Raw genomic sequence first — 26357 nt, forward strand, 5'->3', positions numbered from 1 at the left:
AGCACCCTCTAGTGGATTTAACATCTGAAACGTACAGTTAAACGTATCCCAAGTAATGTATTTCGGATTCGCACAAATGTAGACAGCGCCCTCTAGTGGATTTAACATCTGAAACAAACAACAAAACATTCCCTAAGTAACGCATTTCAGATTCGCACAAATGTAAACAGCGCCCTCTAGTGGATTTAACATCTGAAACGTACAACAAAACCTACCCTAAGTAGCGTATTTGCTAGTAAGAGCTTGAACTTTAAAGAATATTAAAGAACTTTGAGCGGAAATCCAGAAAATGTGTATTTGCTCAAAAAGAGCAACCCCTTTAATAGTGAATCATTCAATTACTTACAAAACACTCGCGTTTCCTTGAAATGGGTAATACAAAATGAATATCAACCCTAAATAAAAACAGAAAACAAAACAACAGCCAAAAATTAACAAACGGACAAACAGTTCCTGCCCAAACATGAAGAAAACAGAAGATAATTGTTTTATACATTCCGAAAAACGATGCTCCCGATGTCAAAAGCGAGCATTAACAGTAGCTTGGATCAGCACTTGATTTAATGCTGGAGTAAAGCGGACATGATCATAAGCCCAAAGCAATCGGTACCTACCTGCATACGTGCAGAGAGAGCTTTGAGTTGAAACTCGCTATACACCAACGCTGGAATTAACATAATGCCTGAAGAGTGAATCCAAGATTGGGGACAAACAAAGCAAGCTCTGGTCCCGTTCCATATGACACAGTTTATAAAAATCCCCCACTTACGCCACAGGTGTCAAAGTCAGTTCCTGGAGGGCCGCAGCTCTGCACAGTTTGGCTTTAACCATAATTAAACACACCTAATTAAAATAACCGAGTCCTTCAGGCTTGTTTGAAACCTATAGGCGAGTGTGTTGAAGCAGGGTTGGAGCTAAACGCCAGCAACTGAGTTTGACACCCCTGCCCTACGCTAATGCATTCATACATACGTGTGACTTGAGATGTGCTCTGCGTTCTCTCCGAAAACAAATGTTCCGATCAATGCTGCTACTAAAGCATATATCAGGATCAGATGGAGAGGCACTGTAATTAATAACCAGTCATTTAATGCCAAAATAAAAAAAAAACTAGTGTGAATCCAGTCACATGTCCAGAAAAGAGGAAAGGTGTGCTCGTCTGCAGGGTTTCCCTGAAGAGCATGAAAGTGGAGTGTGTGAGAGGCGACCTCTCTATATGTAGAACTGATGGACGGCCAGCTGGTCCATGAACGGCCGCACGAGGTTATCAGTGGCAAAGTAAAACACCAGGCCGAAGGTTATGGAGATGGGGAGAGCGGGAAGAGCCTTCTTGAAGATGGCCAGCAGGAGGAGAGTCAGACATAAACCCTGAGGAGAAACAAAGCCAAGAGGGTTTTGAGTTGACTGTCTGACGGACTGTGCAGCAAAACTGAAGCATTTGCTCAGAATAGTGATTTTTTATTTATTATTTATGATTTGAAATAATATTTGATTGTATAATGCAGAATGTTACGGAATTTAGCAAGATTTTGTACGATCAAATCAATAGCAGTTGTATTAGTCAGATCATTATTTTTTATTATTTGTTAGTCAAAGAGGTTCAGTTTTTAAATTTAGCCATTAAATCAGAGTCCAAAGAAATTAACAAGTAATATGTTATTGAAATAAAAAATCAATAACAAAATATCTATCTGTCTATCCGTCCATCCATCCGTCCATCCATCCATCTATCTATCTATCTATCTATCTATCTATCTATCTATCTATCTATCTATCTATCTATCTATCTATCTATCTATCTATCTATCTATCTATCTATCTATCTATCTATCTATCTATCTATCTATCTATCTATCTATCTATCTATCTATCTATCTATCTATCTATCTATCTATCTATCTATCTATCTATCTATCTATCTATCTATCTATCCATCCATCCATCCATCCATCCATCCATCCATCCATCCATCCATCCATCCATCCATCCATCCATCCATCCATCCATCCATCCATCCATCCATCCATCTATCTATCTATCTATCTGTATATCTGTCTGTCTGTCTGTCTGTCTGTCTGTCTGTCTATCTATCTATATATATATATAACAATAGTTCAACATAATTGAGTTCAAAAATTAGTGCACACAAAATAAAACGCTGAGGGAAACACTGTAATATTTTTAAAAAGTCAAATTTTACTAATTAAAATAAATAAACTTATTATTTTGCATTTGTTGGCAACCAAATATGTGCCAAATTTTATTCTCTATATTCATTGCGCAATAGATAAAATCAGACATTTTTAAAAAGGGGGGTGTATTTTTTGTGTTTATAGGACACATGCAAGTTTTTCATTTTTTTCCCTACAACTTCCTTAAATTTCATTTATTGACAAACAATTGATCTAAAATGGCTCCAATTTCCCATTACATTCTTTGGCATTGACACTAGTCAACACTTGACCGAAATATTTGCCTTTTTTTAGTTGAGTAAACTGCTCGTCACTTTTACAGTGTTTTTAATTTCTGAGAGTGGAGTTGACTTATTTTCATTCAAAAGGGATGTTCTCATTTATTCTGAGCACTACACTACCTGACAAAAGTGTTGTCACCTATACAAGTTTTAGGAACGACAGATAATAACTTAATTTATAGTTGATCATTAGGTATCAGAAGTGGCTTAAATGAAAAGCCAAAGGCCTCTAGATGACGCTTATTTGAGCACAATAAAATTTGATCATGCCTTGATTATTAATGATTTGATTAGGACAGTAAGATCTGACTCTGCTCAGACTAAAGTCTCATCACTGAACAGAAATAATGTCCAGTATAGAATATAAAGTCCTGCTGCAGTGGAGACAGAATGAATATTGTGTCTGATTCCATCATGAGCTTGGAGGACTGCATCCATACATCTCTGACATGACTCAAATCACTGATTAATAAAGTCATCTGGAATGAAGAAGAAAGCGTTCAGCAGGACTCCCAGAGCTCATCAAGACTCTTTGTGTTCACCTTCAACGCCTCCTCCTTCATCTTACCCCAGACATGCTCAATAATGTTCATGTCTGGTGAATGGGCTGGCCAATCCTGGAGCAGCTTGACCTTCTTTGCTTTCAGGAGCTTTGATGTGGAGGCTGGAGTATGAGAAGGAGCGCTATCCTGCTGGAGAATTGTCCCTCTCCTGTGGTTTGTAATGTAATGGGCAACACAAATGTCTTGATACCTCAGGCTGCTGATGTTGATCATCCACTCTACAGATCTCTCGCACGCCCCCATACTGAATGAACCCCAAACCATGATGTTTCCTTCACCAAACTTGACTGATTTCTGTGAGGATCAGGGTTCCAGTAGGTCTTCTGCAGTATTGGTGATGATTGGGATGCAGCTCAACAGATGATCCAGCAGAAAAATCCACCTTTTCCAAATGACCAACTAAGAGTCAAGTTATTATTTGTTGCTCCTACAACTGGGAGCGATGACAAGACTTTTGTCAGGTTGTGCATGTGTAAAGAGGTAGGGAATCTGTAAAAATTGAATTTAAGTGCATGTCTCAATGATAATCCCTGAAACAAGCCTGATCTATACAGCTGCCTTATTAGAAATACTCACAATGAGAATGGCCACGAAGCAGGCTAGCGTCGTGTTCCAGTCACCGCTGGCTGTAGCTGATGCTTTACCCACCAGCATACTGTAAAAGATGAAATCTCCCAAACCCAGCTTCACACCCCCTGAAAACACACACACACACATTCACTTATTCTGTCATCACACCTTTTCAATAAGTCAGTCATAATACGGGTATTGTTTTACCATCAGAATATTAGTACAGCCATATTTCGACATTTTATTTTCACGTCCCGTCATATGTACACTCAATAAAACATTACAGTAGACACTTCACATGCAATTAATACGACATTTAAGTGGTGGTCCACTATGATTTTTTAATATTTTAGTTGATGTGTAAAGTAGCCAGATGTCCATTAGTGATGGGAAGTTCGGATCATTTTACTGACTCGGATCTTTGAGTCTCGTTCATCGAGATGAACGAATCTTTTTTCGAGTCATTTCAATCATTTGGTTCAATTTGCCAAAATATTATTAAAATGTTACGGATTGCTTCCAAACACATCTATAACTAGCCCAAAAGGTTGATTGCACGACAAATAAGTCATAAATACAATACTATAAGAAGGAGAAAATAATAATTGAATGTTTACCTGCTCTTTTGTCTATGAAGGTATTGTTGTCTCTTTGCTTAGCTCACCTCTTCATGTCCTCAAATGTCAGGAGTTCATTCACGTTACACTGACAGTCACATATAATCTTAATCAATGCACAGTCTGAGCCGATAGGAGCTATGATCATTCGTTGTTTACGTGACAGAATGACTCAAACCCGAGGACTCGAGAGATGAACGGTTCAATTCTTTTTCCGGCTCTAAACGCGTATGATTGGCTTCTGCCAATGTGATGAAGACTTGAAATTAACGATACTACCTGCACAAATGTGCGCATGCGCGGATGAACAAATCACTCCCTGAAAGGACTCGTAGTTCCCGAGTCATATTGAAGCTTCGTTCAAAATGAACGAATCGTTCATGAACGACCCATCACTAATGTCCATGTAAATGTAGTCAGTGTTTGGAGTGCAGACACTCACGCTCTTCGTCATCATCTGCTGGTGGTGGTGGCCGAGCGCTGGGCATCTCCTGGATCTGTCGTCTGCTCTCCTCCGTGGACTGCATGGGTCCGAGCTGATGCTGCTGATGATCCACCCACGCCGGAGTGAAGCCGCCATCGTCCTCCGCCTGAGCTGTGGGAGCCATCGCAACTACTGGAGACAGAGAGAGAGTCTGTTTATATTATGCTTAATATTTAATAATAGTAGCTAATAAGTGAAGTGCATTTATAGGTTATATGTCAATTTAAAGTTTATAAAAAAGTCAAATCTAATGTTTTGTCAGAGTTTTGGTTGCATTTAAACTGTTTTGACCATCTGGAGTCCTTAGCATGCGCATTTTGTGAAGCAATCAGATCAATTGTCTCAAAGTTATTGAATGCTTGGTTTCTTCCATCACTAGAAGACATGAGCATGTGTGGTTTCTTAAAGCTGGTTTATACATCTGCGTCAAGCCTTACCTCTCAAAATAATGAAACTACAAATTGGGTTGACATGTAGCGCAAGAGCTGTGATTGGTTGGATTGATATTGATGATGAGTGTGGGCGGAGCTGAAAGCATTAGTATTGAAGTGCGGCCAGCGGAGCGAGTGCTTTAGGCTGGGGCAGACCAAGCTGACGTCAAAATTTAAGCGTAAAAAAACCCCAACTGTGTTGTTGGATTGTGTCTTCGAAAAGCTATCAAAGCCAACTGAATCGAGAGCCGTTCTGCGCCTGCACAAGAGGACGTGTCTTTCCACTCTGCGAGGGGCAGTTTTCTCATTCTGCAAAGGGATACTGAACAAATTGTAAACAAAGCAGCATTTGGTAAAGTAAAAGTAAAAAGTAAAGAACTTTTATTGTCATTGTAGTTGTACAGCGAAATTTGTTTGGTAACTCACAGAGACCAGCAGCAACATAAAAAGAGAGAAAACAAACAATAGACATAATACTTAAATATAAGAGGCAAGATAAAGTATACTAAATGTAATAAGTCACATAAAAACCAACAATAGACATAATACTAAAAATATAAGATGTAAGATAAAATATACTAAATGTACCATTTGGTACGATTATCACAGTAATTGTCACTCATCCCGCAGGGAATAGCTCCTGCAAATATATGTCTGATAATTTATATCCTTTGCAAATATTTGAGAAATGTAGCAAAATTACAGTCGGACTCTTTGTGAACCTTCTAGGCTTGAATTGTTTACTAGCTACAACACACTTGCGCTCTGATTCGTTGCTGAATTGCCAACCAGGGGTGTTTCCCAAAACTCCCATTAGCCAACTAAGGACGCACATTCCGTCGTTACAAACATAGTTTGTTGATTTGCCATTTCCAAAATCCATCTTTCGAACGAACATTCTCAAACTGCGTCGCAAACTTGTGCACTTGCATCTACACCTCTGGAGCTGTAGTTAGAAACTGGCTGTGTTCTATTCCCTCTTATCCCCCCTATGCCCTATTCATTTACGACATTCCAAGATTTAAACTTGGAATGATTAAAACATAATAAAGCATTAAGCTTATCTCTCTTAGGACTCATCTGCTTTCAAAGTATTTTTACAGTTCAGTTTTAGCGATCTTCATGTTTACAATTGTGTTCCCTTCGCAGTGTACTTTGAAATGACTGACATTATTTTGAACACAGCCTCATGGCGAAAGCTATAGGTGACCTATAATTTAAAATAATTTATGTTATGTCTACAAAGCTTGTAAAAACAAAAAAACGTTAATGCTTTTCATTTATAGTGGGTTATTTATTAAGTATCTGTACTGTATATGACATGAGCCTGCTGGTTAGAACTGTCTGCAGTGTTTTACATGTGTCAAACTGTAAAAGTAGACTTTTCAAAGAATTTTCAAATAAATAAACAATATCCTACCTAATAATAATAATAATAATAATAATCATCATCACCATCATCGTTACCATTAATATTATTATTAAAGTGTATATATTTATAATAAATCACCTCGTTATTTATTTATATGATTTATATATAATATTAGAATAGTGTTAAATTTTGTAAGTGTTTTTATGTTTTAGACTAGAATATGCAATGTTCAACTTCTCAATAATATTAGTAAAGCAAACACGGGCCCTATGTGTGCCATTTACATATATTTCAATTAATATGGAAAGCGAGTGCATGTTTTTACCAAATCTAATATTGGATTTTATTTTAAATGCGTGTGCGTGTACAACAATATAATTTGCACAAAGAAATGATAGGGTTCTTCTCTAAAGAAGTTGTTACTCCACTCCGTTTAGAGCAAAGGTGTCAAACTCAATTCCTGGAGGGCCGAAGCCCAGCACAGTTTAGTTCCAACCCTGCTCCAACACACTTACCTGTAGGTTTCAAACAAGCCTGAAGGACTCAATTAGTTTGATCAGGTGTGTTTAATTAGGGTTGGAACTAAACTGTGCAGAGCTGCGGCCCTTTTGGAACCGAGTTTGACACCTGTGGTTTAGAGCATCATAATGGGCGTTTTAGGTTATAACTAACGTGGTTCAAGCGAAGGATCTGCGACAGAGAAACACCAAACCAACTAGTATCTCCATGCCACCATGGAGGAGTTAGAGAGAGATGGTTACTTTTGTTTTTTTACTTTATGACTAAAGTTGTTGCACGTCTGGTTAAGCTACGTATACAGCAAGTTAGCAATACAGTGTAAACAAAACACCCAGGAAACATATATAGTTTAACACGCACACATTATTTTAAATGTGTGTGCGTGTTAAACTATAGAATTTGCACAAAGAAATGATGGGGTTTTTCTCCAAAGAAGTGGTTACTCCACTCCGTTTAGAGCATCATAATGGGCGTTTTACATTATAACTAACGTGGTTCAAGCGAAGGATCTGCGACAGAGAAACTAGGGGTTTTGGGAAACACTCGTCACTGCATCGTTCTTTTCCCAACCCGTGCATTGTACTATAATAGTTCAGCCACGAGTTACGTCGTTGTTTGGGAAGCGCACCCAAAAGCGATTCTACAAGCTGAATCAGGTCAATGAGCTTCGATGTTAGCCTGATGAAAGGTGGCATGTGGAAAACACCATACCAACTAGTATCTCCATGCCTCCATGGAGGAGTTAGAGAGAGATGGTTACTTTTGTTTTTTTACTTTATGACTAAAGTTGTTGCATGTCTGGTTAAGCTACGTGTACAGCAAGTTAGCAATCCAGTGTAAACAAAACACCCAGGAAACAACTCGACACAGTGGAACGACAGATGAGAAACAGCCTTCGGGCTAATTCTGGTGCATTGGCACAAATGCTAAATAATGTACACTGTCCCTGCCAAATAAACAAATAAATAGAAACCCATTTGGGAAGTGTTATTGTCAGAGCAACACTAACAGAACGCAGAAGAATGAACGCACGGCTACATGCAAGGCAGCTGACGCAGACGTGTAATTCAGCAACAGCACTCACCCTGGTTCTCCTGCTGAGGGACTGGATGACTGGAATTATTCCTGGTTTCAGCACTGTCCGCCATATTGAAGAGCCACACCATCGTAGCTGACAAATCGAAGGAGAAATTTCATAGAAACGTGACGATAACACAACTAAACAGATGGACATTCACAGTCTGAGAAGATGGAAGTGCTGAGGGGTTTTTCTTACAGGAGTAGATGAGCGCTGGGAAAATGGCCTCATTCCTCTCTTGAGCCGTTTCCACAAGGATTCGCAGAGGGCCTTTCGGACACAACACTGCCAGAAGATCTACACAGGAGCAGGAAAGACATTTAAGGGGCTGTGTTTTTGAAATTATTCAATTCTTTTCAGGCTAGTTATTGTTCCAAAGCAGCATTACAGAACAATAAACCTATCAGTACACAGAAGTGAATGTGTTGCTCTGTTTGCAGACTGACTGACCGTAGACTGAAATAGCAGCGAGGATGAGCCATGCGGTCCACTCGGGGAGATATTTGATGAAGACCAGAGCCATGAGAGCGCTGATCATGATCAGATAGGCCTGCTGAAGCCGCAGCGGCCCCTTCCAGTGGATGCAGATCATTCCCACCACACCGAAGTTCCAGATGATCAACGCCAGCGTGAAGTAATCCATCGCCACGTTATACGTCTTGAACACTTCCCTGGAGGGAACAGAAACATCGTTAAGAGGCAGGAAATCATGTTAATACTGAGCAATTCCATGCAGATGTCAAACTTGCCCTAAAAAGTTTTAGTTTTCAGCAAAATAGCAAAAAAAAAAAAGTTTGTGTGTAGGCTTGTATTTTACAGCACTGTAAAAGTGTATTCATTATTCAGGTCTATGCAAAAGAAACAGACAGTATTGTGTGCTTTTTTTAATAATGTATAGTCTTACAGATCTATTATTACGAGAGCAGTTTAGTAAAGAAACATGGCAGTAGTTTCTAATGCGAAAGAAATAGCAGAAATTGCAAAAACAAGCTTAGTACATAGAAACTTCCTGTTGGTGTGTTATATGAGGCAATTTTGCTTGATAAAAACTGGCCAAAACCACGAAAATCCTCATTCTTACGCTTTTACACAACATTACATGCCTTTTTTGTTTGCCAAACATTTGGTTCCTCCCTATTATTAGTTTTGTTTAAATAGAAAATTCTAAATTCACATACCAAAAATATATATTCATTAAATAATACTACAGACAGGGTATATGCAGGAATCCTAAAGGTTATTTCAATAGCTTTTTAAGACTTTTTAAAGACCATCTCATAATATTTTAAGACCTCATCGCCATTTCAAGTTCTAATCAGTATCAAAACTTTAGCCTAATAAGCAGTTGTAGGTAAATCAATCAATGGAGCACGACCATGCAACAGAACTCTGATAAGCTCGGAAGAATAAATTATGTGGCTGTTTTCAGCGACAGGCTTCAGCCATTGTTTAAACTCGTCTTTCTCCAACCAGGAGTACGTAAACGTACATTTTGCCATTTTGCCGTCTGTTTCGCTACATGTGGAGAGCGTCACATCACCTTCCCACGGTTGTCGCAAATCACTTGACATCACCCAGATGGAAGAGCTTGGCCAGACGCACCCAAGCCCGACCAATCGCGTGGATCGAGGAAGATATTAATGCTTTTTCGGAGTCAAACACTTTAGACAACGCTTGAACAAAATTTAAGACCTAATTAAACAAATTTGATTAAGACCTTTTAATACCCTTTAATACTTTTTAAGATCCCGTGGACACCCTGACTAATGGTTCTTTCTAATGGCCAGGTTGAGCCGACGGATTTTTATGCCACTAAATGTAATTATTTCTTAGCAACGAATGTGTAAAAACAAGAAAACTCTAGCTGTATATGCTTTGTTTTAACATAATATTTCTTTTTGACAAAAAATAAAAGGTTATTATATTCAATTATAAATTATATTCAATTATAAATTATAGTAAAAGCATATTTATTGTGGAGAAAATTACTTAAATTATCAAAAATATATATGTGTTGGCTTTTGGTCCAAATTGATTGACTATAACTCCTATTCAACCTTTGCTTTCTGTAATAAATCCTTAAGTTTCATGCCTATTTATAAATGTTATGTCTACTCCCCTTTACTTCTGTAAAGAGTTTTTGTAAGAATTAAAGATAACGTAAAGGGATATACATCTCTGTTCTTATTATGAGAAACCGTGTAATAGTTTTTAGTTTTCTTTCCCTGTGAATTAGGGAATTAATTTGGAATCTGTTAATTAAAAAATAATTGAAAAAGAAATTCTAACAGCTACTGTAAATTGTATCTCTTTGCAATAAAAAACTTAAACTTAAATATATATATTAAAAAAAAGGTTTTAATAAGACGGATTGTTGGTAATTGGATGGATGTCGGCCTGATTGTGTAGCTTTACTTGGACAGAGGAAAATTAAGACCTGTTAAAAAATTATTTAAGACACATACCACAACATTTCAGTGAATTTAAGACGTTTTAAGGCCTAAAAATTTGTTTTTAAAATAAAGACATTTTAAGGCTTTTTAAAGACCCCGCGGATACTCTGTACAGATCATCTGAACAACAATCTGTCAACATCTGTAACAATGGTCACTATCTTTTGACTTTTATTTTATTCACTATTATTTACATTTAGCCATGCATCAGACACTTTTGTCCAATAATATTGAAGAGGATTTCGACGATTCAACAAGAAGATGCAATACACACAACTGCTAATTACACAGAGGAACTGTTTGTGGTCAGAGAAGACGTTTTACAGAGTGAAAAGTGTTTCTACAGGTGGTTTGTCAAACCCACTCACCTGTGTGTGTGGCAGACTTAAAATGATTTGAGGTTGTGTTTACACTCCAAACGCAGCACAAACACTAATTTAACAAGCGAAACTCACCCCAAATAAATTAAGGAGAAAAAGAAGAGCAGGAGGAGGTTGGAGAAGAACAGCCAGGCTTGAATCACCTGCAAAAAAAAAAAAACAAATCTGTAATGCGTGCAAAAAGAATAGCTGATGAGTATTCAGCATCATGTGAGCAAACCTTGTAGCATCTGTACTTGTAGAGCACCACCAGCACCAGGGTCATGACCACAATCACACTGATCATGATGATGGCGTTGAGCATGGAGTGCAGAGCTCGCTGACCCACCGTCTCCGTGTCCTCACGAAACGGGGTGTAGATCCTGCAGAAAAGAAGAATATAAAGATATCAACATTACTTATAAACCTGGACACTGCTATAATCTTATATTAAGCAGCACTATGTTTAACTTTGGACCACAAAACCAGTCATAAGCGTAACTGTTTTTTGGAAAATAAGGAGTACGGGTTAAACAGCAAAAATCAGGCCAAGGCACTCGAGAAGTGTGGAAGAAATATGAAAATATAGTTTATTTAATATTTTTTCCACACTTCTTGAGTGCCTTGAATTGAATTTGGCTGTTTATTCTGATGAATCCCTTACTCAGAGAGCACCAACACATTATTTAAGCACTTTTTGTTTGATTTTGGAAGTGTACGGATTATTTGCACGTTAAATAAATAAGCTTTCCATTGCTGTTATGCCTTGATAGGACAATATTTGAAACTATTTAAAACCTGGAATCCAAAAAAAAGGTTAAAAAATAAATCAATAGAAATACAAACTGTGTAAATTGAGTTCAAAGTTGTCCAAATTAAATTCTTAGCAATGCATATTACTAATCAGACATTGAGTTTTGATATATTTAAGGTAGGTAAATTACTAAATGTCTTCATGGAACATGATCTTTTCTTAATTTTCTAATAATATTGAATAGTAGTAGTAATTTTGACCTATACAATGCATTGTGTGGCTATCGCCAGTACTAGAGCAACATAAGAAACAAACAAACAGTTAGTCATTTAAAAGAATAACACTCAAAAGGACAAAATATGTACAATAAAATTTGTCAATAACACAAAACATTTAAGAATTATATGAACAATTCTCAAAAGAAAAAAATAAGTAAAAAAATATATAATAAATATAATAAAATAAAGTAATTATATGGCATTTATTTTTTGCAGTAAGTACATTATAGTTAAGGCCACCTAATATAACCCCATATCAGAAAAAGTTGGCACAGTATGCAGCGCCTGAGGGATTGGAGATCACGGTTCTTCAGTTTAGGCTTGCACCCTTGTCCTTTACGCACTTAAATTCTTTGAGATTCCTTGAATCTTTCAATGATGTTCTGCACTGTTGAAGGTGAAATATCCAAATGTCTTCCTCTTTCTTTGAGGAACATTGTTTTTCATCATTTCAATCATTTTCTCATGTATTTGGCTGGCGATACTCAGCCCAAATTTGCTCCAAAAGGACTAGACCTTTCTTGGAGCTGCTATGTACAGTGTACCAAATCATAATCACAATCACCTGTTTCACGTCACATCATTATTTCACCAGTTTACCTGATTACTATCCCTAAACTGCTGCTACTCCTGTCACGACTTTGTCTGGAGTGTGTTGCAGGTCTGAATGACAGGAAAGGATCTATATTTACAAATTAAATTAATTTGACCAGACAAAACATAATTTTTCTGTGTTCATACTGTCTGTAATAAAATACAACTCGAAGAACATTTAAAAATCACGACTTTCTTTTGCTATTTGCGTTTTTTACACTGTCACAACCTTTTCTGATTTGGGGTTGTATGAAGTGTGAGGTAAAAGTGTTTTTAGGGAGCTCCTCACAGCTGCTGTCCGTCCTTCTGCGTGTAGAAGCTGACGGATTTGATGGTCGCCACCACCACCACCATGCAGAGCGTGACGGGAATGAACAGCATGATGACGTGCTTCGCCCCATATTTGAGAGTGAGCTCCTCGTCCTCGTCTTCCTCACTGTCTGTGACCACCTGCGGGGGCGGAGCGGTGGGCGGCTGCCCGTTCAGCTCCACCTCATTACGGCTGGGCGGCGCCGCGGTGCTGCTTGTGTGCCGGCTGGTGTCCATCCCATCATTTAACTGTATGCAGAGAAATGACAGACCTGTTACAGCAAGTTGTGTGTGTGTGTGTGTGTGTGTGTGTGTGTTTTAGGAAATGTAATTTGCTCACCAAGTTGGGTTGCAAAATTATATTAAAATTTTTGGCTTTTCTGCTATATAAACATTGAAGTCTTAATTATTAGCCGTCCTGTATATTTTTCCCTAATTTTCCCAACTTTTTTCCAACACATTTCTAATCATAATAGTTTTAATAACTCATTTTTAATAACTGATTTATTTTCTCTTTGCTGTGATGACAATAAATAATATTTGACTATATCTTTCAAGACACTTCTATACAGCTTAAAGTGACATTTAAAGGCTTAACTAGGTTAACTATGGCCCGTTTCCACTGAGTGGTACAGTACAGGGCTCGAAATTAACTTTTTTACTTGGTAGCACCGGTGCTCCCAAATTCGAATATTTAGGAGCACCAAAAAAAATTTAGGAGCACCAGAAAAAATTTAGGAGCACCCACCAAAAATGATTGAGCACCGCTGCAAATTGTTTTTAAGGGATTTATTGTATTTTAAAACAACATTAATAGGACTGACAAAAACCAGAAACAACTATCTAACTAATGCTGCGAAGACATTGATATGTGTGTGCAATAATTCCAAAATGAATGTCTAATAATTAGGCTATAGAATATTAGTGATGATGAAAATGACAATAATAGTAACAATGAATTCCATTTCTCATTATGATACTGCCTTGAATGTGCATGAATGTAGGTTATCTGCAATTAAAAGTCTGTTACTTTATGAAAAATAATTGTATAGTTTGCATCAAACAAAAATGAAGCATTGCAGTAAGAAATATTTATTTTGTGCTGCTGTTTTTATATGCACATCAATTTATTAAATAATATTTCTGCTACAAAACAAACAAAAGATTATAATAAATCATTCAATTTAATAATGAAAGCTGCAAAGCAGTCATCAGTAAATAAATAAAAAAATAATATACACCTCAAAAAAGAATAGACAAAAGAAAGTAAGTAAAGTCTCACTTCTATCACTCTTTGATAGTTTTGGTTTCAGTTTGTGTCAATTTAAATGTTCAGTCTGAGCTGATTTTCATGTTTCTGTGTTAGTGGAAAGCAGGCGAGTCAGCCGACCCAATTTATGAGCAGGCAGAGCAGGACTCTTGCGATGACAACCGGCGCAATACCGCACTTTGTTATGAGCCGCAGTTTCAGTGTAAACTTAGTAAAGGCGAGCTTCTTTGGCGATGATATGTACAGTATTAGATTTGACTTTTAGCGGACATTTGTGCTGAACACGCAGTGAATGCAACGCATGGAGATTTGGGCGCCTTCTCCAAGAAGCGCGTACTCGATTGATCACAGCTGGCGGATCATTATTCACCACGTGACGTGTCATGATCGCTCTTATTTTGCGCCTGGTGGGGTTTGCAAACCTGTGTGCTTTAAGTTTTCACTCTTCAGCCGTTTGCATTTCCCGTGGTCATAAAAGCTCCTTCCCTGTCATCTGACAGCGGAAAGCCTTGAGTGATAGACAGCTAATATGAACCAATATAGCGGCAGGGAAGAGCGATTCAGCACGTTTTTACAAAAAATCAAAACAGGTCGCACTACAACCATTATCTGCAGTCGCACTAATGCGACCAAATATATTATAAGGTCGCATAGATTAATTTTCGGGCGCATATGCGACCAAAATGGTCGCAATTTCGAGCCCTGTACGGTTTGGTTTGGTACGCTTTTATGGCCGTTTCCACTGTCAATAAGCGTACTGAACCAAACCATACCACTTTTTCGGCACCCTTTTGAAAGGGTACCAAAAACGAGAAAGGGTACCAAAAGGTGGAGCTACACGCGCAGCCGAACGCTGATTGGTTACAGAGATACATCATGAGCTTGTGGAGCTTGTCAGAATGTAAACAAAGGAACCGCCATGTTTTAATACACAGCCGAGTGTTTACATAAATATAGTAGAGGTGTGAACCTACACTAGTCTCACGGTTCGGTTCGGTTACGATTATCATGCCATCGATTCGGTTCAATTCGATATCTCGGTGCATCACGGTGCATTGACGGTGCTTTCCATACACAGTTTTATATTTTATTCACAGCAGCATTTCTTGTATTAAAATGTATGAATATATTTATATTTATATATTATTTGTAATACAATTTTGTCGTTTAATACAAACAGTCAGAAATATAAACTGTAACTTTAAACAACACGAGCATTTAGCAAATAATATAAACAAATATAAACATCCAGCTCAATTTCTGATCCTTGTCTAGTTCTCTCACACCCCTTTGATTGGTCACACCCTCAACAAAAAACGGTTGCGATTGGCTCTTGCACGCTGCGTTCTTCACAGATGAGTGATGCTGATAAGCGGCAGGTGGCAGCGGCGATCTCACAGCTGATGTATGATAGACACGGTGGAGAAAACTCGGCAGACACGCGCTTGTTTCTGGATGCAAAAGTAACGCTGTAAAACAGCCGAGAAGAGAAGAAAAGCCACGCCAGCAGGTCAAATGGGTCACTGTGTGTGTGTGTGAGAAAGAGAGAGAGAGAGACAGAGCGAGAGCGAGAGAGAGAGAGAGAGAGAGAGAGAGAGAGAGAGAGAGAGAGAAAGAAATGGAGTAGGCTACTTTCATTCTCTGGATCTCAGTGAAATAGGGGCTATTGTTGTATATGTTAGTGAAAGACTGATCCAGCAAACACACACAGTGAAATTGTGCACAGTTTGAGTTTTAAGTAGTTAAAGCGCTGTAAATACTCGCGATCGCCTCCCTCGCGACAGAGCGAATATGAGGTAAATGACGTCAGTAATAAACGGTTATGATTATTACTGAACCGATACCAAATTGTCCGTGTCTGCATCGCAGTGCACAGAAAAAACGATTAATTTTGACACCCCTAAAATATACTATATGCATATAATACCAAGCCATGGATGACCTAAGCTCAAACAAACGTTGTCGTCGTCTTGATGAACAGACACAAAGCCAAGAAAAACAAAATCTGCCGTGTCCTGTTGTTGCTTTAAGAGCCCGTCTAAAAGTGCAAGCAGTATTCGCTTTCTTCCGGGAGCTCGCGATCGCGTCTATATTTGATATAACGAACTTCTTGAGCTGATGATAATAACGTGTGCGTGATTATTGAAGTGTCTCCGTCACCTGATCCATACAGAAAGAAAAGGACAAGCTTGAGAGTGAAGCGCGGAAAAAAAGGAGAAGCTGGGAAAACACAGGAGCAAAAGTGTTTTAGCGACCTGAATCATGAACAAACTGCCATGATTATCTTCATCTTGTGGATTATTATAAACTGGGAATGACAGAATGACTCTCTAACAGAGCTCACATGTGCTGCTGAAGATTACAGACACAGATGAGAGGTTTGCGCAGACTGTGGGCTATATTGCACGTGTTTTTGAACTCAAATAAGTACTAAATGTCTGCTGTGTGTCGTTTTTCTGTAATTAATATTATATCGCAGACTGTAAGGGGCTGTATGTGTTCATATATGTTGGATTTATATATTTATTTTATATAATTACAGACGTTACAGTAGCCTATTGTAGTAGTCATTGATCTGCAGTTATAATCAGATCATGTTCATAGAAAAGTCAGTAATGAACATTTATAAACAAGTATTTGTGTGTAAAGCGTCTGTTTTGTGAGAAGTGCTGCTCATTATGATATGTGAGCGACCTGTGCAGCTTTACTGTAGACATTTATTCGAGCGAGTATGACATCGATTTAAACTTTGTCATACACCACATCCAGCAAAAGGGTACCCTTGGTAGTGGAAACGCAAGCCTGATAAAGGTGACCTGTACCGACCTGAACCGTACCGTACTGTAGCAGTCAGTGGAAACGAGCCATTGGGTTAACTAGGCAGGTTAAGATAATTAGGCAAGTTATTGTTTAATAATGTTTTGTTATGTAGACTATCTGAAAAAAAATATTGCTTAAAGGGGCTAATAATTTAGACCTTAAAATGTAGTTTAAAATATTAATAACTGCTTTTATTCTAGCCGAAAAAGAAAACGAATAAGACTTTCTCAAGAAGACAAATTTAAAAAACTTTAATTTCATGGAACATTTAATGCTATTTGAAAATCTTTACAATTTATAACTATTGTTGTTTAAACTACTGAAATTTTGCTATATTAAATCTAATTTTAAATATTCTAATTCTGAGCATCAACATTCTGTATTTCTGACTTGTTACAACTAAGAGTTGCGAGTTTATATCTCAATATAAGTTCATTTTTCATTTTCTTGTCGGCGTAGTCCCTTTATTAATCCGGGATCGCCACAGCGGAATGAACCGCCAACTTATCTAGCAAGTTTTTACACAGCGGATGCCCTTCCAGCCGCAACCCATCTCTGGGAATCATCCACACACACACATTCACACACACACTCATACACTACGGACAATTTAGCCTACTCAATTCACCTGTACCGCATGTGTGTGGGGGAAACCGGAGCACCCGGAGGAAACCCAAGCGAACGCAGGGAGAACATGCAAACTCCACACAGAAACACCAACTGAGCCGAGGCTCAAACCAGCGACCTTCTAGCAGTGAGGCGACAGCACTACCTACTGCGCCACTGCTTCGCCCTCTCAATATAAGTTGTAAAGTCTTAACATATTGTAATTGTGAAATTCTAAGTTAACGGTTTCCCCCAAACACAACTCAAATGTCTTAAAATCGAAAGTCTAAACTGTGGAATATGTTCATTACACAAACACACACCCACACACGCGCTTGTTTTTGTGAAAAGTGGGGACATTACATAGGTTTCCATTAATTTTATACTATCCAAACCGTATATTGTATTACCCTCACCCCTAAACCCAACCATCACAGGAGACTGTGTGCAGCTTTACTCTGATTAAACTCATCAAGTGGAATTTATAAGCTTTTTGAGAAATGAGGATGACACCAATGTCCTAATATTTCACCTCCTTTTTGTAATGTGTTATACCCATGTCATTGTACAGATTTGTGTCCTGATATGTCACAAACACATTTTATGGCCGGAAACTATTCCAGTTAATGTTTGTTCCCTTCCAAGCAACAATTACACGTTTATGGTTTCGTGAACTACAATAACCCTGGCCGGAATAAGCAAACTTACCACATTATTGGCAGCATTCTGCACTAAATCAGCCATCGGAACTGTGATGTGACCCCGGGATCATAGAAACAGCGGGAACTCTAGATCTGTCAGGATTGAGACCACAAATAATCATCAGTAACAACAAAACAATGTCCCTTCCCATAAGTAATAAACTTGTTATCTCTGACTAGGTCGAGATTAGGCTAATGTACATTTTTACAGTAAACCATTTGAAGGTTATGTTATATCCCAGTCATAGTTATAGAGGTAAAGTTGGTTTTATATTGGGATATTCAGACATCCTCCTTAATATTATAAATTTAGAAAAGTATTCTTAGCAAATTGTAAATAGAGAAATCATATTAGCAGCAAATGACTACCAAAGTACAGCATTGTTCACAGTGAATTAGTGTTAATGTTGTTTAGAAGTCATACTTGCATGCTAACTCTGATCTAATATTCAAGGTAACATGGTAAACAATATAGAGGTAAAGTTGGTTTTATATTCGCACATTCGTTCATTTAGCAGTCTCTATATTGTTTACCATGCTACTTTGAATATTCAGTGGGAATTAGCATGCAAGTATGACTTAAACAACATTAACACAATCTAATTAACTGTGAACAATGCTGTACCCTGATAGTCATTTGCTGCTAATATGATTTCCCTATTTAAAATTTGCAAAGAATACTTTTCTAAATTTATATTATTAAGGAGAATGTCTGAATAGCCGAATATAAAACCAACTTTACCTCTTTGTAAACAATATAGAGACTCCTAAATGAACGAATGTGTGAATATAAAACCAACTTTACCTCTATCAAACAGTTCTGTGGTAATTCGTAATCACTTTAATATACGGTAAGATAATTTTATTGACACAACACGGTATTTACATAACGTTAATACTCCAGATAACATGTTGTAAAGCAGAGTGTAGTTTAATCATGGAGACATTTGACTAAATCACACACACACACACAGAGATAAAGAGAGTTCCCTCAAATCTGACTGTGCGGAAATAACGTTAAACTTTGCTTTTCTTCTTTAGTATGAGGCAAACACTAAATTATGTCAGTCATTTTCGCGTACTGAACTCTTTACTAACCTAACTAGCTTCGATTAAACTCATAACAATATAGTTTGCGGCTAGTTAGCGCACCTGACTTGGTTATCTACGTTACTGTGGTTACGTGAGTAAAAACTTCACAGCCACAAGGAAACAGCTCTGCGTTTATACACCACTGATGTTAAAAATTAAGACAGACAAACTAGTCAAAATAACATCATTTAGAGATGAACATCTGACAAACCTGGAGTCTGAATCAACACTGATAAAAGCCCGATAGAGTGAAGCTTCGCTCTGACGGAGACGCGCTGCTAAAGGTCAACACGGTTTGCTTTTCAAATTAAAAGTCTCCCACATTGGATAGTCCAGATTTGTAGTGCGTTCGCAGGTCTTCATCCATGACAAACTGTCTTACTTCAAGATGTTCCATAAAAACCCACTCAGTACACACAGGCGTCGCCACAACAGAATGAACCACCAACTATTCCAGCATATATTTTACGCAGATGATGCCTTTCCAGCTGCAAACCAGTACTGGGAAACACCCATACACACTCTTGCACAAACTCGCATACACTACAGCCAATTTAGCTTATTCAATTCCCCCGTAGCGCATGTGTTTGGACTATAGTGGAAACCGGAGCACCCGGAGGAAACCTACGCCAACATAGGGAGAACATGCAAACTCCACACAGAAACAACCACTGACCCAGCCGGGACTCAAACCAGTGACCTTCCGGCTGTGAGGTGACAGCACTACCTACTGTGCCACCAATAATTCTATTATTTGTAATATTATTATTATTACATTCTTTTTATAACACCTGAACATGAATTCCGACGTTGACCTCACAAATACGAATTTAAATCTCACAACAGAACAGTGAGATTTAGTTTGTATTGTGTGGCACAGTTGGAGAGACCTTTATTTTGAAGTGCGCACCTCTTCGTCAGTCGTGTCTGGTACTGCGCATGGAGACCGAACCGGACTGTTCAAGATGAGTGTTTTCGAGGCGTGGTACATGGATGAAGAGTCCGGAGAGGACCAGAGACTCCCGCACAAACTGAGCCCGAATCAGCCCGTCAGCGTCCAGCAGCTGGAGCACATCGGAGTCTTTCACTGGAAGGTTTGATCACACTTTAGGGTTACAGTAGTGCAGGCGCACCACGTGACACGAGCATCACGAGGAGAGACTTCAGAGAGTTTTACTGTCAACAAATGCAGATGAAGTCAATAGAGGGAAAGTTGGTTTTATATTTGGATATTTAGGCTTTCCCCTTAATAATATAATTTCAGAAAAGTATTCTTTGAAAATTGTAAATTGGGAAATCATATTAGCAGCAAATGACTATCAAAGTATTGTTCACAGTGAATTAGATAGTGTTTCCATGCTGAAAAATCCAGCTTAAACCAGCCTAGGATGGTTGGCTGGTTTTAGCTGCTCGACCAGCCTGGTATTAGAGGGGTTTTGGCCATTTCCAGTCTGGTCTTAGCTGGTCAGGTTGGAAAATGACCCGCTAAAACCAGCTTGACCAGCCTGGTTTAAGCTGGTTTTGGCTGGGCTCCCAGCCTGGCTAGGCTGGTCAAGCTGGTCGTCTCCCAGCCTGACCAGCTAAGCCCAGGCTGGAAATGACAGAGGTAAAGCTGGTTTTATATTCGCACATTCTACTTTTCCTTTAATAATATAATTTCAGAAAAGTATTATTTGCAAGCTCTAAACAGCTAAATCATATTAGCAGCCAATGACTATCAAAGTACAGCATTGTTCCCAGTCAAATAAACAGTGTTAATGTTGTTTTCAAGTCATATTTGCATGCTAATTCCGATCGAATATTTAAAGTAACATGGTAAACAATATATAGACTTCTAAATGAACGAATATGCGAATATAAAACCAACTTTACCTCTATCTGGAAATGGCTGGAAACCAGCCTGAAAATGCCCTCTAAAACCAGGCTAGTCGACCAGCTAAAACCAGCCAACCATCCTAGGCTGTTTAAGCTGGATTTTTCAGCAGGGTAATGTTGTTTAGAAGTCATACTTGCATGCTATTTCCGATCTAATATTTAGTGTAACATGGTAAACAATATATACAGGGTTCAACACTATGGATTTTTTTTACTGGTCTGATCGGGCAAGTGGTTTAGATTTTTACTTGCCCTGCCAAAATTTTTACTGGCCCCACCAAAAAAAAAAAAAATAAAATAAAAAGTTAATAGCTATTTTTCAGCCGCATATTTTAAATAATGTGTCAAAAATAAAGTCTGTGAATCTAGAATTTCAAAAAACATTAATAAAAGTGTTATGCAAACAAATAGAGCAGTATGGAAAATGTGCAGGTATTTTATTGCGGTTCGAAATTATTTAACAAAAGGACTGCGGGAAAGCAGTGCAAAACATCACTTAATTTTTTTTTCGCGTTGTTCACACGTAAATTTCTGCTTCCAAGACATTAGAAACAGGCATTTTCTTTTAGCCTTATAATTTGATGTTGCCGCCATGTTGCCGTTTCTTCTCTGTACTGGTTGTTCCCAGGTTGCGGGGGGGAAAAAAAAAGCATGCTCAAACATCAAATCAGATAAGCGGAACCGGAAAGCAATATGGTGTTTACGACTTCATTGAAAAGGGAGTGTTTAAAGACTTAAAAGCACAAACTTAAAATATACATAATTGAAATAGTCGCAGACAAATGTTAGTGACAAGGCAGCACTGTCCCAATCGGGCCAGTAATGATCCTGTCTACTGTCCCAAGCGTCTCTCACGCTGGCCCTGGGCCACCAGGCAGTCCTTATTGTTGAGCCCTGATATATAGACTTATACATGAACGAATGTGCGAATATAAAACCAACTTTACCTCTATTTCTGATAGAGGTAAAGTTGGTTTTATAATTTTCTGAAATTATATTATTAAAGAGAATGTCTGAATATGCGAATGTAATACCAACTTTACCTCCATACAGAATTGTCAGTTTTCTATGAACATTTCTTAAAATATTATTAGTACTACAGTCAAACTGTAAAAATGCATGCAATTATCAACATAATTCTTATTTTAAAATGCTGTTTGTCAGTAATTCCTGGTTCTTTTCCTCAGCTGAACGCTGATATCTATGAAAATGACCCCGAACTGCAGAAGATCCGAGAGGAGAAGGGTTATTCCTTTATGGACATCATAACCATTCACCCGGACAAACTGCCCGATTACCAAAACAAAGTAGGCTGTTCACACCAGCATTAACAGTTATGTTTACTACCCAAATCTTTACTTTTATAATGAAATGCATGCGTAAATCTCCCCTCTTCCAGCTGAAAATGTTTTACGAAGAGCATCTCCACCTGGACGATGAGATCCGTTATATTCTGGAAGGATCCTCTTATTTTGATGTGCGGGACGAAGGCGACCGCTGGATCCGAATAGCGGTGTCTAAAGGCGACCTCATCACTTTACCGGCCGGGATTTACCACAGATTCACCGTGGACGAAAGCGTAGGTGTCTTCATCATTCACTAAACTTAAATCGCCACAATATATGCGATTATACTTCATTGAAATACCCCAAATCCACTAGAACAGTGTTATTTTGTTATATTTATTTTGCTGAATTGTGTACTTAAATTATCTTAAATGTTTTAAAGAACGTTCGAATCCAGAGGAATCGTCAATTTTAGGTAGTGAGACGAAGCGCTAATGCTAATGAAGTAACACACTTAAATTTCTGGTTTGTTTTTCTAGAAAAAAAGGAGTGATATGTTAATGTGTTGTGCGCTTTATTCGTCTGCACATATTCATTATTATAAAACAGTGCTGCTGCTTCGTTGATAAAAACAAAGCTTCTCAAAACTTCAAAACATTTGAACCACTTGCTTTGTAAAATGATTGTTTTTAACCATTCAAAACAGCATAACGTTGAGACACCTGCTGGTCAAAACTGTAAATGCAACAAAAACATGCACTAGAATTGATTTTCAAACACATTTGCGAACTTTAAATTGAAGGTATAACCTATAAATGCACTTCGCTATTCATTAAATATTAAGTGTCAGCATAATATGCGTTCTCTGCTAAGTAAGTCAATCGGAGACTGTTAACTAATATAATTGGTTTTCATTTTACAGATGTCTCATTAAAATGTCAACAGAGTCATAAAACTGATCCGAGATCAGGTTAAAAAGAATGAAACATGTTCAGCGATTTGCCACTAGGGGGCGATCTGAATTAATTCACATCAGTTCATAGGTATTTTATTTTATTCGCCCCCCAGGGGAAAACTATTATCCTATTACCGTTTACGAAAAGTAACCATTTATAATGTAACGTAACCATTTACAAAAAGTTTTGAAACAATAATGACTTAATAGACCAGTAAACGAAACTCTAAATCACTGATTCGAAACAAATGATTCATAAAGGTCTGGAAGCATCATGAAGCAGTGTTTATTACACATGTTGCCCTCTAGTGGAGAACTATTAAGGCTTATAAAAACTTAACCGTTTATGAAACGTTTCGAAGCAGTGATGACGTAACAAAACACTGTTTACTGAAATCACGTAACTTTGCCAATCACTGATTGAAAACCAATGATTCATAAAGGTTTGGAAGAATCACGAAGCAGTGTTTATAACACAGATCGCCCTCTAGTGGAGAACCATTAATGTTTATGAAAACGCAACAATTTATGAAATGTTTTGAAGCAGTGATGACGTAACAAAGCCTCGTTTACTGAAATCATGTGATCTTGGCAGTTTAATTTGCGCTCTGAATCACTGATTCAAAACAAATGATTCATAAAGGTTTCGAAGCTTTACGAAGCAGAGTTTATAACACAGATCGCCCTCTAGTGGAGGACCAATAACATTTGTGAAAACTTAATCATTTATGAAACTTCGAAGCAGTAATGATGTAACAAAGCTCCGTTTACTGAAATCATGTCACCTTGGAAGTTACTGATTTAAAACAAATGATTCATAAAGGTTTGGAAGCATCATAAAGCAGTGTTTATTACACATGTTGCCCTCTAGTGGAGAACTATTAAGGTTTATGAAAACGTAACCATTTATGAAATGTTTCGAAGCAGTGATGACGTAACAAAACCTTGTTTATTAAAATCAAATGACTTTGCCAATTACCGATTCCAAACAAATCATTCATAAAGGTTTCGAAGCTTCATGAAGCAGTGTTTATTACACATATCGCCCTCTAGTGGAGGACCAATAATATTTATGAAAACGTAACTATGAAACGTTTCAAAGCAGTGATTATATAACAAAGCCCCGTTTACTGAAATCATGTGACCTTGCCAATCACTGATTTAAAACAAATGATTCATAAAGGTTTCGAAGCTTCATGAAGCAGTGTTTATTACACATATCGCCCTCTAGTGGAGGACCAATTATATTTACGAAAACGCAACTATTCATGAAAGTTTTGAAGCAGTCATGAAAATAATAATAATAATAATAATAATTCCTTACATTTTACATAGCGCTTTTCTGGGCACTCAAAGCGCTTTACACAATGGGGGGGGGGAATCTCCTCATCCACCACCAGTGTGCACCATCCACCTGGATGACGCGACGGCAGCCATTTTGCGCCAGACAGTAACAAAGCCCCATTCACTAAAAACATGTGACCTTGCCAATCACTGTTTCATAAAGGTTTCGACGCTTCATGAAGCAGTGTTTTGAAAGCAGGTATCAGTAGATCATGGGCAGAAGAACCAGAAATGATGGACTGTGGTGTAATAAAAGCTCTGCTACTTTTGTGCCGCGTCACTCTCGTCTATCATCAGCAATCTTCTTTATTGTTTCCTTCCCATCGTTCAGTCTTACTATGCTTCATACCACCACACACGCCTTTGTTTGTTGTGAATACACGCCCTCTAGTGGTGAAAATGACTTGCTGTGCCTTTAAGTGATTACCGATGCCTTTATCTCCTCAGAACTACACTAAAGCCATGCGTCTGTTCGTGGGTGAACCCGTCTGGAAGGCCTACAACCGTCCAGCCGATGACTTTGACATCCGCAAGGAATACGTGAACTCGCTGGGAAGCTCCTGAAATGCCTGATGGGATTGATTTAGTGCTGAGAATCAGACTCTGCGGTGCCTTAAACAGACAATCAGCAATAGTAGAGCTAACATGTCATTACTTAGTCATCAAGACACACCTGATATAAAGATTATTAAAGAGTGTGATGATCATTATGATGATGGTTTGTAGAGTTTGACACAGCTCTTGGTTGCCATGGGTTGGTTTTGTTTTTGGAAAGTCTTAATGGAAATATAAGGTTATTCTAGTGTTGGAAGAACGTTCTCTTAATGATATTTTTCCATTATTCTAATAACCACTCTGCAATAAAATAACCTAAATAAAACCATGTAGGAAGATTATTTGCAACTATAAAATAAATCTCAGGAGACATTATGTTATGGTTGCAAAAAACAAACACTACGACTAACAATCGCCTAAAATGATTTTGTTTTATTATAAAAAACGAACCGTAAACGAACATTGGGAAAACGTTATGTGTTTGCTGGATCTGGAAACACTTCAAGATTGCTCTACTGTCAGGCTTTCCACAGATTTGCATCCTTTATTCGTATAAATATAACACTAGTACCTTATTGCACCACAGATCATAAGGTTTCTTCATAAAGGTGAGCTGTCAGCATAATTTCTCAAGTTTTCAGTGTCAAAAGTTCTCCAGATCTGATCAAGAAACATTTCTTTTAATTATCAGTGTCCAAACAATGGCTCAGGAATATTATGAAATATATAGTGTTATACACTACTGTTCACAAAGGTTCAGTCATACTTTGTAGCATTAAAATGGATCACGTTGTATTAAAAGCTGGCTCCGCTTTCATGTTTACACTGATTTACAACAGAATTAAAAAGCTTAAAAAGGGAAAAACAAAGTATTACTGGAAAAACCATGTTAGCAGAGGTAAATAACTTAAATGGCTGATTTGCAGGTTCTTGTATTAATTATACTGCAGAAATAACTGATCATGTAGTATATTATGATCCAGATCCCATTACAATGGT

The 26357-nt window shown here is 37.9% G+C and overlaps 2 protein-coding genes and 1 long non-coding RNA gene across 8 annotated transcripts; 2 read left to right on the top strand and 1 right to left on the bottom strand.

The window, feature by feature from the left end:
- Positions 1 to 290: 290 nt before the first annotated feature.
- psen1 (presenilin 1) lies at positions 291 to 21175 on the bottom strand. 4 transcript variants are annotated; one of them, XM_087288574.1, is made up of 11 exons: positions 20254 to 21175; positions 18259 to 18344; positions 12835 to 13103; positions 11161 to 11302; positions 11016 to 11083; positions 8558 to 8778; positions 8306 to 8404; positions 8114 to 8200; positions 4666 to 4839; positions 3613 to 3731; positions 291 to 1368 (listed from the first exon to the last, which is right to left on the bottom strand). In XM_087288574.1, exons 2-11 carry the CDS (start codon positions 18292 to 18294, stop codon positions 1213 to 1215), a joined length of 1371 nt encoding a protein of 456 aa, XP_087144700.1. In that variant the 5' UTR covers positions 18295 to 18344; positions 20254 to 21175; the 3' UTR covers positions 291 to 1212.
- LOC147840074 (uncharacterized) lies at positions 1600 to 6180 on the top strand. Its single transcript, XR_015513959.1, has 2 exons — positions 1600 to 2654; positions 2816 to 6180. It is a non-coding gene; the product is annotated as an uncharacterized LOC147840074 (long non-coding RNA).
- On the top strand, positions 20263 to 26159 carry adi1 (acireductone dioxygenase 1). 3 transcript variants are annotated; one of them, XR_015512454.1, is made up of 5 exons: positions 20263 to 20437; positions 22406 to 22525; positions 22618 to 24169; positions 24346 to 24642; positions 24967 to 26159. XR_015512454.1 is itself a non-coding variant. In NM_199668.2 (4 exon segments), coding segments are annotated over 4 exon segments (546 nt in total). In that variant the 5' UTR covers positions 20263 to 20308; the 3' UTR covers positions 25368 to 26159.
- Positions 26160 to 26357: the final 198 nt, after the last annotated feature.

The sequence above is a fragment of the Danio rerio genome, chromosome 17 (genome assembly GCF_052040795.2).
Source record: "Danio rerio strain M-AB ecotype USA chromosome 17, GRCz13ab, whole genome shotgun sequence".
NCBI lineage: Eukaryota > Metazoa > Chordata > Actinopteri > Cypriniformes > Danionidae > Danio > Danio rerio.